The following is a 12,342-nucleotide window of genomic DNA, read 5'->3' on the forward strand; positions in this document are numbered from 1 at the left end:
ATTCCTGTTTTTGAAAGCCTATATTGCTTCTGTCCCAGGCCATTCCAATTCGAGTTAATTTCAAGTTATGATATAAAATGCAGCATGTGTCTTCAAATCTGAAGCTATGAGAGAGTTTCGTCTTCATGTTGCTCTGCTTAAAACCTGCCAGAGAGGTCTTTAATCTTGGTGTACAAAAGTTTTTCTCATCCTAAAAAAGGATGCGACTGGTCTACCTAAAAACCAGAAACAAAATGAGGCTTGATTGCTGCAACCTGCGAACACACAGAGTTATACTATCTAACAAGAAAGCCACCAAATAATCCCACACTGTAATAGTATAAATCTTGTTAGAGATGTATATAAATACAGGCACTTGTCAACATGATTCTATACATCTCTAACAACCATAGCTAACTTGTCTCCATAGCTAAAACAAAGCATGTCAAAACTCGATTTCCATTTCTTCAGGGTATAGGCTGCACAAAGAAAGCTAAAAACTCAGTTCTTGCCAGCAAAGATCAGTTAGCAGGCGGCAGCTATGGTTACCAAGTCCCTAAACAGTAGCAGTTTCGTTGATTCAACAAATATTCGAGCTCAAATGCCAGTTATACTACCCTGTAATGTAGCAGATAGGGCAGAGTCTCTCTTTGTTTTTCTAAGTCAGTCAATGTGTAATCTGCAATATCCACCACAGTCAATGAAAAGATGAACTTTGTTCCTCCAACCATCCTTCTCTAGATTGAATAATTCTCAAAAAGCACAGAACCCAAAAGTGGAATGAACCAAAATGAGGACAAAATATACGAGACAAGTGAACAATTTCCAAAAGAAAGTAAACCTGCTAAACTCCAAACAAACGAAAAAATAAAATAAAATGGAGTCAACATCAAACTTCGCTCAAAACAAAAGAACATAGACAAGAGATAACCACCCCCATCAGTCATCCCACCCTTTTGCCTAGAATCTTTATTTCATGTTTTAAACGTATTTAAAAAACATTAACTTTTTAATTTTTTTTAATTTTAAATTAATTTTTTATATTTTCAAATCATAAAAAGTAAATTTTAAAAAATAAAAAAAAATATTATCCCCAAAGCTAATTGAAATCACTACACTACACTACACCAACAATTGTAAGAGTATAATTCCCAAAATCCACAAAAAAAAAATAAAAATTAATTGATCAAATTCATATGCTTCATAAAAAAGAAGTAATGTTAACATAACCTTAGTTTCCTAAATTTGTAACGTGTCACCTACTTTAAGATTATTACATAACAAAAAGAAATAACAACAAACCTTCTAATTTTCCTCAGAAAAGTTAATAAAAAATAAAAATAAAAATCAGACAGCACAAGAAGGGCACCTGATCAAACCATTCTCATTACAAGCCGTACAAGATTTGAACCCAGCTTTCTCTATATACAACTTATGACTCCCATTACATTGACCACATAGAATAAACCTGTATCCACAACACACCTCACAAACACCAGAATCCGCTACAGGCAACCCTTCTATGATTTTCTTGAGCTCACCTGATTCATTCAACTGTCTGGTTTCCTCGGCTCCACCCATGTATCTCCCTCCGATAAAGACACGTGGCAATGTCAGCTTCAGACCGCAACCACCACCGTTCGAGAAGATCTGATTTAACTCGTTTAAAAAACTTGAATCCATTGAGAGATCTCGTTCGTCAATCAAAACGCGGAACCCACGAAGGATAGAAAGGACGATCCTGCAGTCCTCGAATGTTGACCGAACCACGCGTAGGCTTGTGTAGTAGACGACAATTCGCTTGTCGGTACCCGGGATTGTAATAGAAGGTTGTTGTTGAAGCGGTGGTGTTGTCGTTTTGTTAGGGGTTGGAGAGGCATTGTTTTCTGGTTCGGGTCCGGGTTTTAGTTCGGGTAAGGATAACGCGAGGGAGCGAAGGAAGGTGTTGGCGACCCGGACCCGGTGGAAAATGGAGGAGGATTTTTTTATGTGACTGGAGGGGTGGTCCTCTGTGCAGAGGTTTTGGATATCTTTGAAAGTGGGGAAAGAGAAAGGAGAAGACGAGGTATCGTGAATCTTAACTGTTGATTTAGCCCACGGCCGCCACATTGAGCGGTGGAGATCCAAATTGAATTCTTCTCTTTCTGGGTCTGATAGATTTGAGAAAAACAGAAACAATTAGGAGTATAAAATGGGTTTTGGCTGCTTTCGTTTCTCGGGTTTTGCTTAAGGGCAAGGGATTTTTAGGGGATTGAATGAAGAGCTGCAAAAGCGGGTGATGAAGGTTTAAGAGGACGAGGGGCAAGAAAAGGATAGGTCGATGGAGAGAGAGACGGAGAGAATATGCTAGGCGGTTTGTTAAGGTGGTTGAGGAGGGTAAATAGAAACTCTTGGTGCTGTAGCTTGGCTTGGCTTTTTGAATGGAGGGTTTACTAGGAGGGGTAGGTTAGGAGATGGAATGATTTAGCCTAATTATGGATGAAAGGTCCTCGTCTGTAGACATAGATGGCATACTTTTTTCTTTTTATTATTATTTTAGGTAAAAACCGTAATAATCGGAGATTGAGAGAAAGGTTTTCTTTTAGCTTCCTGTTTTCATCTGGGCCTTGTGTCAAGTGGCCTCTCTCTCTCTCTCTCTCATGGTATTTGTGGGACATTTTACTGCTTGCCTTTTGTCGCAACATTATTGTAACTTGCAAGAGATGTCTGTCCTCTGCACCGATAATATGTTTTTTCTGTCTAAATTGTAATGAAGTGGTGACAGTAAATCCCAATGCCAATAACTGTGTGGTTCGGTGGCAAGATCGTCTATTAAAAGTGAGAGCATGAGTTACATTTTGTGTGTACGCACGGTGAGCTTGATCAGAATTAGACTGCACAATCACCTAATTAAAAGTGATAGAGCTAGTTTTTATCAGTTCAACAGCTCCCATGAATTATCTTAACTTCGTTTTAAATGGCATGGGATCAGTGACCAACTAACACTTTGAAGATGTTGGTCGGGTCCCAGTAGTACGTAGCATCCATGATCTATGTTATGTTAGCGCCATCTTTCACCTGCAATGCAAACGCTTGTGCCTGCTAGGACCACCACCTCCTTGGTGATAAGTTTTAGGAAAGGAGGAGGGACCTTAAGATCCAACGTGAGTGAAATGGGGGACCATAAAAAAAATCACTGTTGTGTAGACAAGGCGTGTTTGGAAATGCTGAGTAGTCTGGTTACCAAATACCAAAAGCTAAAGGTTAACGATAAAAGCCTAGCAAGTGGGTGTGGGTGGGTTCTGAAAAGTTTCACATGGCAGCAGAGAAGAAAGTGAGGTGAGAGGGGTTGTGACTAAGAGAAGACTATACCCACATGCCGTGATTGGCATGACATGGAAAAACCTTGAGTAGGGTGGATGCTTCTTGTTGGTCTATATATCGTATATGATTTGTGTTTGCTTGCGGAGAAGAACTGCTAGGTTGCCCCATTATGGCATATAGCAGAGATAATATTACTCCTAAGCTGGCAAATGGGCTGGCTCAGGATCCTAGATCTTGTTGACTTCCCTCATGCACCGCAAGTACAGTGATGTATTTATAATTTTTCAAGCCTTCAATCATTCAATATGCTCATAAGTGAATTCAATATGGTAGTTGTATAGGTGGAGGAGAGATTGATTAAACGAGGAAGTGTGAATGTCCATGGATTAGATTTGAGCTCGATTTTTGACGAAAACTCATGGAGTGAAAACCAGCTCATTGTCATATGTTCAGCACAAGGCCATGTTTATTTGACTATGTGCATGCTTGATCTCATGCTGGAAAATGGACCCTGTCGCGTAATTGGTATTGGCAAGAACAGGACTGGTGTCTTGCACTGTCAAAAAGGACCGTATTAGCCGCGTTCCCAAATAATTTGAAAATTTTTTGTTTTTTTTTTTTGCTAAAATTTAATATGGTTTGTACGTTTTGGATCGTTTTGATGTGCTGATGTCAAAAATAATTTTTAAAAAATAAAAAAACATCGTTGGCATGCATTTTGGCACGAAAAGTTATTTGAAAAGCACCCGCAACCACACTGCCAAACACGCTCATAGAACCCATTATTTAGGTCATAAGCACCACTTTAAGAGGGTGTTTAGTGTTGCAGTAACTGTTGTGGTTGTGGTTAAAAAAAAGTTGTTTTATAAAAAGTACTTTTAGTTGTGGTTAATTTGAAAAAATAGGTGTTTGGTTAAAACTGTGGTTGAAATTGAGGTTGAAGAAAAAGTAGTTTAATGTGTTTGGTTAAGAATGTTTTTGAAATTAAGGTTATAACATAATTTAAAAAATATAAATTAATATTAACGGTTTTTAATTTAAATATTGTGAATTTAACTATTGCGGTAACATCATGAAATAAATCATACTTTATATAAAAAAAAATTTATTGTTCTATTAAACTATCTACAATTCCATTACGTACAAAATTTATCTGACAAGAACTACAGTTTCCATAATTTTTTAGCGTGTAATAAAATTAGATAAAATATTATCATGTATAAAATTCACTCTAAACTAGTTTTTTTTTTAAAAAATTAACAAAAAAAAATTAACACACTAAAAAAAAAAAATCCACGCAATGCAAGAGAATTGCACTGTTCACTATTTTTAAACATGAACAGTGCAATTTTCTTGCACTGTTCATGAATAGTGCATCACTTTGCACTGTTAATGTTAATTGTATTGTTCATTAAACAGTGCAATTAACGTGAACAATGCAAAAAAAGCAAGGAATTCTTGCTTTGCAAATACTGCGTTTCCAACTCAGAAAAAAGGTGGGACCCAGTGAACAGTATGCCACATTTTTATTTAATCAAACAGCTGCAACTGCGTTTTAAATAAAACGCAGCCGCAGCCGTAGAGCCAAACAGGCTCTAAGAACCCGTTTGGCTACGTGGTGGCGTCCATGTTTCCTGCGGCTAAATTGTGCAAGCTGTTTGTTAAGTAACAACTGCTTATTACTGTACATGGGGCCCATGCAATACTGCGTTTGAAACACATGAATAAAAGAAGCAGCTAGGAGCTGCTTCCTGCACGTTGCAAGAAAAGAACCATGCTTCACTGTTCAGTGAACAGTGGATGCATGGCTCCACTGTTCACTGAACAGTTTTTTTTTGTTTTTTTATTTTAATAATCAGTGCAGTTAATTAATTTCACTCGCACTGAACGTGAACAAGAATTTTTTTTTTGTTTTTTTAAAAAATTAGTTTAAGGTGCATTACATTTACTTGTACTATAATCTCAATTTTATTTCTAATAATATTTTACTTAATTTTGTAGTTTTTGTCGGATGAATTTTGTACGTAATAGAATTGTAGATAGTTAATGAAACAATAATTTTTTTATATACATAAAGTATGATTTATTTCACGATGTAATAACAATAGTTAACTCTATAATATTTAAATTAAAAACCATCAATATTAATATATATTTTGTAAAATTATTTTATAACCTCAATTTCAAAAGCACTTTTAACCAAACACATTAAACTACTTTTTCTTCAACATTTTCAAACCAACCTCAATTAAAAGTACTTTTTATAAAACAACTTTTTTCAAACCACAACCACAACAGCTATCACAATACAAAACACACTCTAAGTTATCTTGGACATGATGTGTGCCCACAAGCTCTGTAGAGATGGATGTGCATGACATATAACTAATCCATTGATTAATTGTGGTATTATTTTTGTTTTTATAAATATATTTAATTATTAATAAAAATTTATTTATTTATTTTTAATATTAATTAAATGTTTGATTAATAAATTTAATATTTTATTAATAAATCTAGAATAAAAATAAAGTTATATGGACAAAAATATTTTACAAAGTAAATTATAAAATTGTTGTAATTATGAGATTTTCATTGCATCAAAACATTATTTCTAAATGTTCATAATAAATTTCTATTAAGACTGGATATTAACTAGAGTCGTTGAGACTGATACATGTTATGTTTTTTTCATTATGAAAAAAAGCAATTGTTCTTATAAGTTGAGGTATAAGGAATACATAGAATTAATATATAGGTGTTTGTCAGATGACATGTACTGAACTGACCCACATGAAAATCTCATTTGGAAAGATCATATGTGTATATGAAAAAGCTTACGTGATGGTTGTGTAAGTGATTCTTAGACTTGAGATCACTAAATTATGTTATATAGAGAATGTTATGTTTTGATCCTAGTACATGTTATCATAATCAAGGGTAACAAATGGACAGATATTAAGTATAATATAAACTATATAAACACATTTGAGTAATCAAGAGATAATTAATTATTTTAAGTGAATTATATAAAAAAAAATTAAACATGTTTTCAAATAGGATTGATTGTAAATCCTTATGTAAAGTGAAATGAGATTTGAAAAAAATTTCAAATTTTATTCAAATAATCAATGACTATGATGTTAAAAACAAATATGATTTGAAAAAGCATACACACTTTATGCTATAATATCTAAATCAAAATATTATTTATAAAGGGATAATAATTACATTGAGAAACTAATTACTATAAGGTTAAATCAAATCACTTATGACTTTTCTAATATTTGAGGGATCCTAACAAGTTGCTAGACATTGTAATTGATCTTTTAATATAAATCAATCAATTGTGAAATTAATAACAAATAAATAAATTTAACTTATTTAATCCTATTTTATTTAGGATTATGATTTATATTTGGGCTAACTTATATGGGAATATAATGGGTCACACGTATAAAAATCATTAGTTAGAAATTAAAATGGAATGATTAATCAAGTGTGACTTGATTGTAAATAAGTTTTAGTAATTAAGGAGTAGAATGTTATTTATACAGGAAATTACAATTTTAAACCTAATGGTGAATTTCCTTTCTTTCATTTTCAATTCATCATCTCAATCATTTATTTCATTTACAAACTTATTATTATTTTACGGTAACATTATCGATTTTAATCGGTGCTTGTGCATCACTCTTGAATTTTCTTTGTACGATCATTTCTTATTATTTATTATTTATTACTATATTAATTTCCTGTGATAATTTTTCTCATTCTTTTATTTATTAAAACCCATTATCAATTTCATTAACATTATGAATTTTAAACCCAAAATTCATTGCTTTCTTTTCAACTTCATTAATATTTCTAAATTTATCTATGAAGATCATCCTCTCCTTTGCACGTCTTATATATTATTATTTTTATTATTTATTTATTTTTTTTAATCTCAAGTTTTCATTATACGTCGACGTCTTATTATCTTTGATCTTGTAATTGAGAGGGGGTGGGGGGACATCTTAAGGTGTGTCTTTGCTTGATAATTGGGAAGTCATATCCTTTTCTAGTCTTAAGTGCCCATATTTATAATTATAAATTTCCGCGGATGCTAATTAGTTGACAAAACCACTTGGCATTGTTTCATATCAAAATTCGTACCTTTTTTCAGATTTTTAACCCAGACACCACCAACTTTGTCTACGCTTTTCAAACAAGAAACACCCAATGTATATATATTAACATAGGCTCGGGGTACAAATCTGAACGATGTAACTTATTAGATTAATTAATTTGAGTGTTATAAATTTAAAAATTATTAAAAATTCATCTGGTTATTAATTTTAAATTTTAAAAATCAATTAAAATACATGTAAACTAACATAAACATCCATAATTATCAAAACAAAAAATAAACAAAACAAAAAAGAGATAGCCACATTACCTGATGTGTCTTGAGTAAGATTGTACAACTGCTCCTATACCCGTTCTTTAAATTCTTTAAATTCCATAATTCGGCAGCTCATCTAGGTGTCCACAGACTTGAGATACGTATGTCCATGTAAGCAGGGCGGAATTTTATCCAAGTGAGCTAGAATATGGAAACGATTATCTTTTCAATGATTGTCAGCTCTCATCCTAATTATCTGCTCTTAATTTTTGTAACAAGAATGTCCTGTATTGAAATGGATGTGGATGGAAACGATATGACCATTTTGACAGTTATTTCTAGCATTTTATACATAGAAATATTCTCGTGTGATTAGACCTCTAATTTGAATGATTGTAAGAAGCTGGAGTTCTCTTCAACAAAAGCCTTTGGATTCTTATTGTAACCAATACTATAAACTTAACTATTATTTCTAGATTGATAGACATTGATGATGCTGAATATAAGCCAAACTAATTGCAGATACAAAGACATATAAGAGAACAAAAATCTGTTGTTAACAGAGGTAAGAGGGATAAAAAGGAAAGGAATTTTAGAACTCAAGTACTTGAAATTGATGTAGAAATCGATCTGCAAAATAAATTATTCAACAGTTTATCTCAATGGTGTTTCCTTATAAAAATCTTTAGGTAGACCTGATCCATAACAGGTTGCAAATTATCACCAGCAGACATGAAGAGTCTGGTAAAATATTTGGAGCAGTGTTTTGAGACGCAAGTCAGAACGAATCTATTGCTGATATTTTAGCAATCTCTTTTGTTATAACCCTCTCTAGTACTTCAGGTCTGTTGACAAAGAACCATGTCCTTCATGCTATAGTATTTGGGAAGGGATCTTAATGCAAAGGCTGAAATTGTTATAATATAAATCTCTCTAATGTCTAAAATGGAATGTTTTGAAGTTGGATGTTCTTTTAGGAGAATATTTTTTTTTACTCTGATTTGAATGGTTATCATCAATCGGTAATCAGACAACAGTGGTTTATAAACAGCCTGCTAATTTGCCCAAGGAGAAGTTGATTGAAATGGAAACTATTACAAGTTAGAAGTGTGGAGAAAGAGGCTACGAGTGACAATGATGCCCGCAGTCTCAATGTTTTTTAATGTCGCTTTTTTGCTCCTCTCATTACGTGCTACCTCTATATTTTCCAGGTGCATTATCAAGGCTATAAATGCATTTTCCACGACGAGCTTGACTGAACTCCATGGAAAAAAATTGCCTGTTGATCTTCCTTGTTATCCATGGCAGAGTACTTACAGTCCTATAGAAGAAGCAGGGGATTTTTTCGAAACATAGATGGCCAATTAAGCAGCCATCCTGATCACTCTTTTTCATGTATCTCTATTGAAGATTTCTCTGATGTTTCCTCTTCTATCCCATTTTCCCCAGTTATACATGTTGATGAGCCTCCAAGTTTCCCTATTCTTGTTGACGATTCGCCTGTCACTATGTTCCGGCCAGTGGAGCAGAAATGTTCCCTAATTTCGGAGTCTAATACTACTTTAGATGACCCAGTATTGACGGTGAATGAAATTGAGGATATCAGCGACTGGTTGGCAAGTGAGAGCAGTCCTCCTGCTCTACATAACTTTCCAGGAGATGATGCAGGGAGCCTCTTGAGGGAGGTATCTATAGACACGCTGATGAATCAAACATCCTCGATTCTGCCTGGTATTGGCATGGAATTTGATAACCAATTGAGCACACTCCATCTGCTTAAGGCTTATGGAGAGGCTGAGGAGAAGGAGACGAAAGAGTTGGCTGAAAAAATTATGAGTCGGTTAAAAGAGAAGGCTTGTCCTTTCGGTTCATCTGTCGAGCGACTTGCTTATTATATGATTCAAGCACTGGAAGGGGAAGTGGACTTTCTATGGAAAGAAGCGAGCAAGAATTATGAGGCTGCATTTAAAACATCCTATCAGATATTTCCTTATGGAAGGTTTGCTCACTTTACAGCCAATGTAATCCTAGAAGCCCTCCCTGAAGATGCTGACATAGTGCACACAGTTGATTTTGACGGTGGTCAAGGTGTGCAATGGCCTCCAATGATTGAGGATCTTGCCAGGCGAAGAAAAAGAATGGTGAGATTGATTGGAATAAAATGGCAGGAGGAAGAGGATCGTAGCGGTGTTACTTCCACGAGGAGGTCTGAGGAGATGAAAACTCGCCTATGAACATGCAAAAACATTTGGTTTGAGATTGAAAATGAAGGAGATGGATAAGGAGGCCTTAGTTACTGAGATGAAGAAGACAAAGAAAAGAGGGATAAGAAGTGAATGGTTAGCCTTCAATTGCGCGGTGGGTCTCCCTCAGATGGGGAAAGGGAAGAGTGCTAGGAGTCTTGTGGAGTTTCTAAGGTTAGCTAAGGATTCAATCCGCCTCGATGGTGAAGGTGTTAGTGGTACCAGGGGAATTATAACTATTGCCAGAGAAAGCAAGGCACTCTCAGAGGTAGGCTTGCAGGCTTGGAGAATGAGGGAAGATAGTCTTATGGAGGCCAAATAATTGATCAGAGAAACAGAAAGCTTCTACTGTGCGGCCATTGAAGGAGTGAAGGAGAGCCAACTGGTTCTGAGCTATATGGGAATTCCACTGGTAAAGGTTTCAAGTTGGACATAAATGGAGGAGTACTTACTCAGAGGACACAAGCAAAGTATGTTTGTTTTTTAAAAAGTAATTTTTTTAAAATTATTTTTTAGAATTATTTGTATTTATTTATTATTAGAAAAGTTAGACAACGAAAAACACTTTTCAGTTAAAGAAAAATTTAATTTAGTTTTTAGAAAAGTATTTTCTTTTTATTTTAGACAGAAAACACTTTCTGGAAATTGTGAAAAAATTAGAAATATTATATTATTTGGTGATTATATTAAATTTGATCCTCAAACTTTTGATTACTATATATATTTTGTTTTGAATATTTGTTTTTCAATTTCATCCCTTAAAATTTAATTTTATATTAATTTTGGTCTTTATTTTTATAATTGTTATTTGCTTTTCCCTTATCATTTTTTAATTGAAATTTTTTATCTATCAAATTTGGTCCTCATTATTTTAATTGTTACTTATTTTATTTGAAATAATTTATGAAATGTTAATTATTATTATTTTAATTTTTTTATCATTTAATTTTTTTTATTTTTTAAATTTTATTTCTATTATTTTGATTCTTATTTATTTTATTTGAGATAATTTATGAAATTATATTTTTTTTTTCAATTTCATTCTCATTCAACTTTTTAATTTGTAAGATTTGTTCCTCATTATTTTAATAAACTTGAAAAAAATAAAATATTAATAAGTTATTTTTCAGCTCATTTTCCATAACATAACCAAACACTGGAAAATGTTTTCCAACTTATTTTTCATTACACTACCAAATATCAGAAAATAATTCACTTTTCTAGAATTTATTTTGAAAAAAAAAACTTTCCAATAAATAATAAACAAACGGGTCTTAATTATTTGCTCACCCAATTTTATAATTCTATCAATTCTCTATAATTACAGAATTTTATAATTCTATCGGACGTGAGGTTTTTTCAGGACAATCAATGGCGAATTTTCTCGGTGCAAATAATCGGTTGCAGCAGCAGCATTGCAATGTTCATCAAACATAAGCTATCGCACATAACTTTTTGTTGGCCAATTTGCGCAGACATATCCTGGACGATTTAAAGATCCAATCATCCTACGGGTACCTGGACAAATGTGGCATCAAAAGTAATTTGAAGAGTAAATTATAAATTAGTCCTTGTAGTTTTGTAAAATAATTAAATAGTCCCTCTAACTTTAAAAATATTTAATTAATCCATATATCTTTAAATCTATTTCGAACTTGGTCTATTTCACCCATTTCATGTTTTTATGATTAGTTTTGTTGTTTAAGAAAAACATATAATATGGAAAGATTGATAAAAAAAAGAAGAAAAACAAGATGTGTTTTAAAACAAAGATATCTTAAATTATGCATGATAAATCTTAAATAAGAGATTAATTAATTATTTCTTAAACTAAAAAAAATTTAATTCATTCTGAAAAATTAGAAAGACTAATTTATAATTTACTTTGTTTAATATACCTTATAGTCAATTGATTGATTACACGTTGTATTATTATATTCATGTAGATATATATTTATTATTAATAAAGATTTAATTTATCTTTAATATTCATATAATATTATAATAATGAATTTAGAGTAAAGATAAAGTTTATGGGATAAAAAATATTTTATAAAAAAAATTATAAAGTTATAATTATGAGATTTTTATTGCATTAAAATATTATTTCTAAAATATTCTTAATCGATACTATTTTAAATATTGGATATTTATTAAAACTATAAATACCAATATATATTATGTTTTTTATATATATAAAAAAATTGAAGTATAAAATATATCTAAAATTAAAGATATGTACGACTGAACTGAATTTAAAAATTCAATACAAAAAGATTACCTATAACCTATTGCGAGCCACGGTTGCATGCGGCAGGAATAACGCAGTCACAGCATCAACCAAAGTCCCAAAACCTAGGGCAAGGGATTTATTCGGGCCTCAAAATATGGAGAGAACCTAGAATTCCAAAGTGGGTTCATCTAGAGCTC

General features: G+C 32.6%; 1 protein-coding gene across 3 annotated transcripts; it reads right to left on the reverse strand.

Annotated features, from left to right (window-relative positions):
- Positions 1 to 299: 299 nt before the first annotated feature.
- Positions 300 to 2,459, reverse strand: LOC133688416 (uncharacterized protein At5g39865-like). Of its 3 annotated transcripts, none has more exons than XM_062107903.1 (2): positions 1,349 to 2,457; positions 300 to 458 (listed from the first exon to the last, which is right to left on the reverse strand). In XM_062107903.1, exons 1-2 carry the CDS (start codon positions 2,086 to 2,088, stop codon positions 425 to 427), a joined length of 774 nt encoding a protein of 257 aa, XP_061963887.1. In that variant the 5' UTR covers positions 2,089 to 2,457; the 3' UTR covers positions 300 to 424. The 3 variants fall into 3 exon arrangements, with proteins under 3 accessions (XP_061963887.1, XP_061963893.1, XP_061963881.1); XM_062107909.1 differs by lacking the exon at positions 300 to 458 and adding an exon at positions 470 to 658; XM_062107897.1 differs by lacking the exon at positions 300 to 458 and adding an exon at positions 674 to 820 and having other exon boundaries at positions 1,349 to 2,459.
- Positions 2,460 to 12,342: the final 9,883 nt, after the last annotated feature.

This window comes from Populus nigra, chromosome 1 (assembly GCF_951802175.1).
Source record: "Populus nigra chromosome 1, ddPopNigr1.1, whole genome shotgun sequence".
Taxonomy (NCBI): Eukaryota; Viridiplantae; Streptophyta; class Magnoliopsida; order Malpighiales; family Salicaceae; genus Populus; species Populus nigra.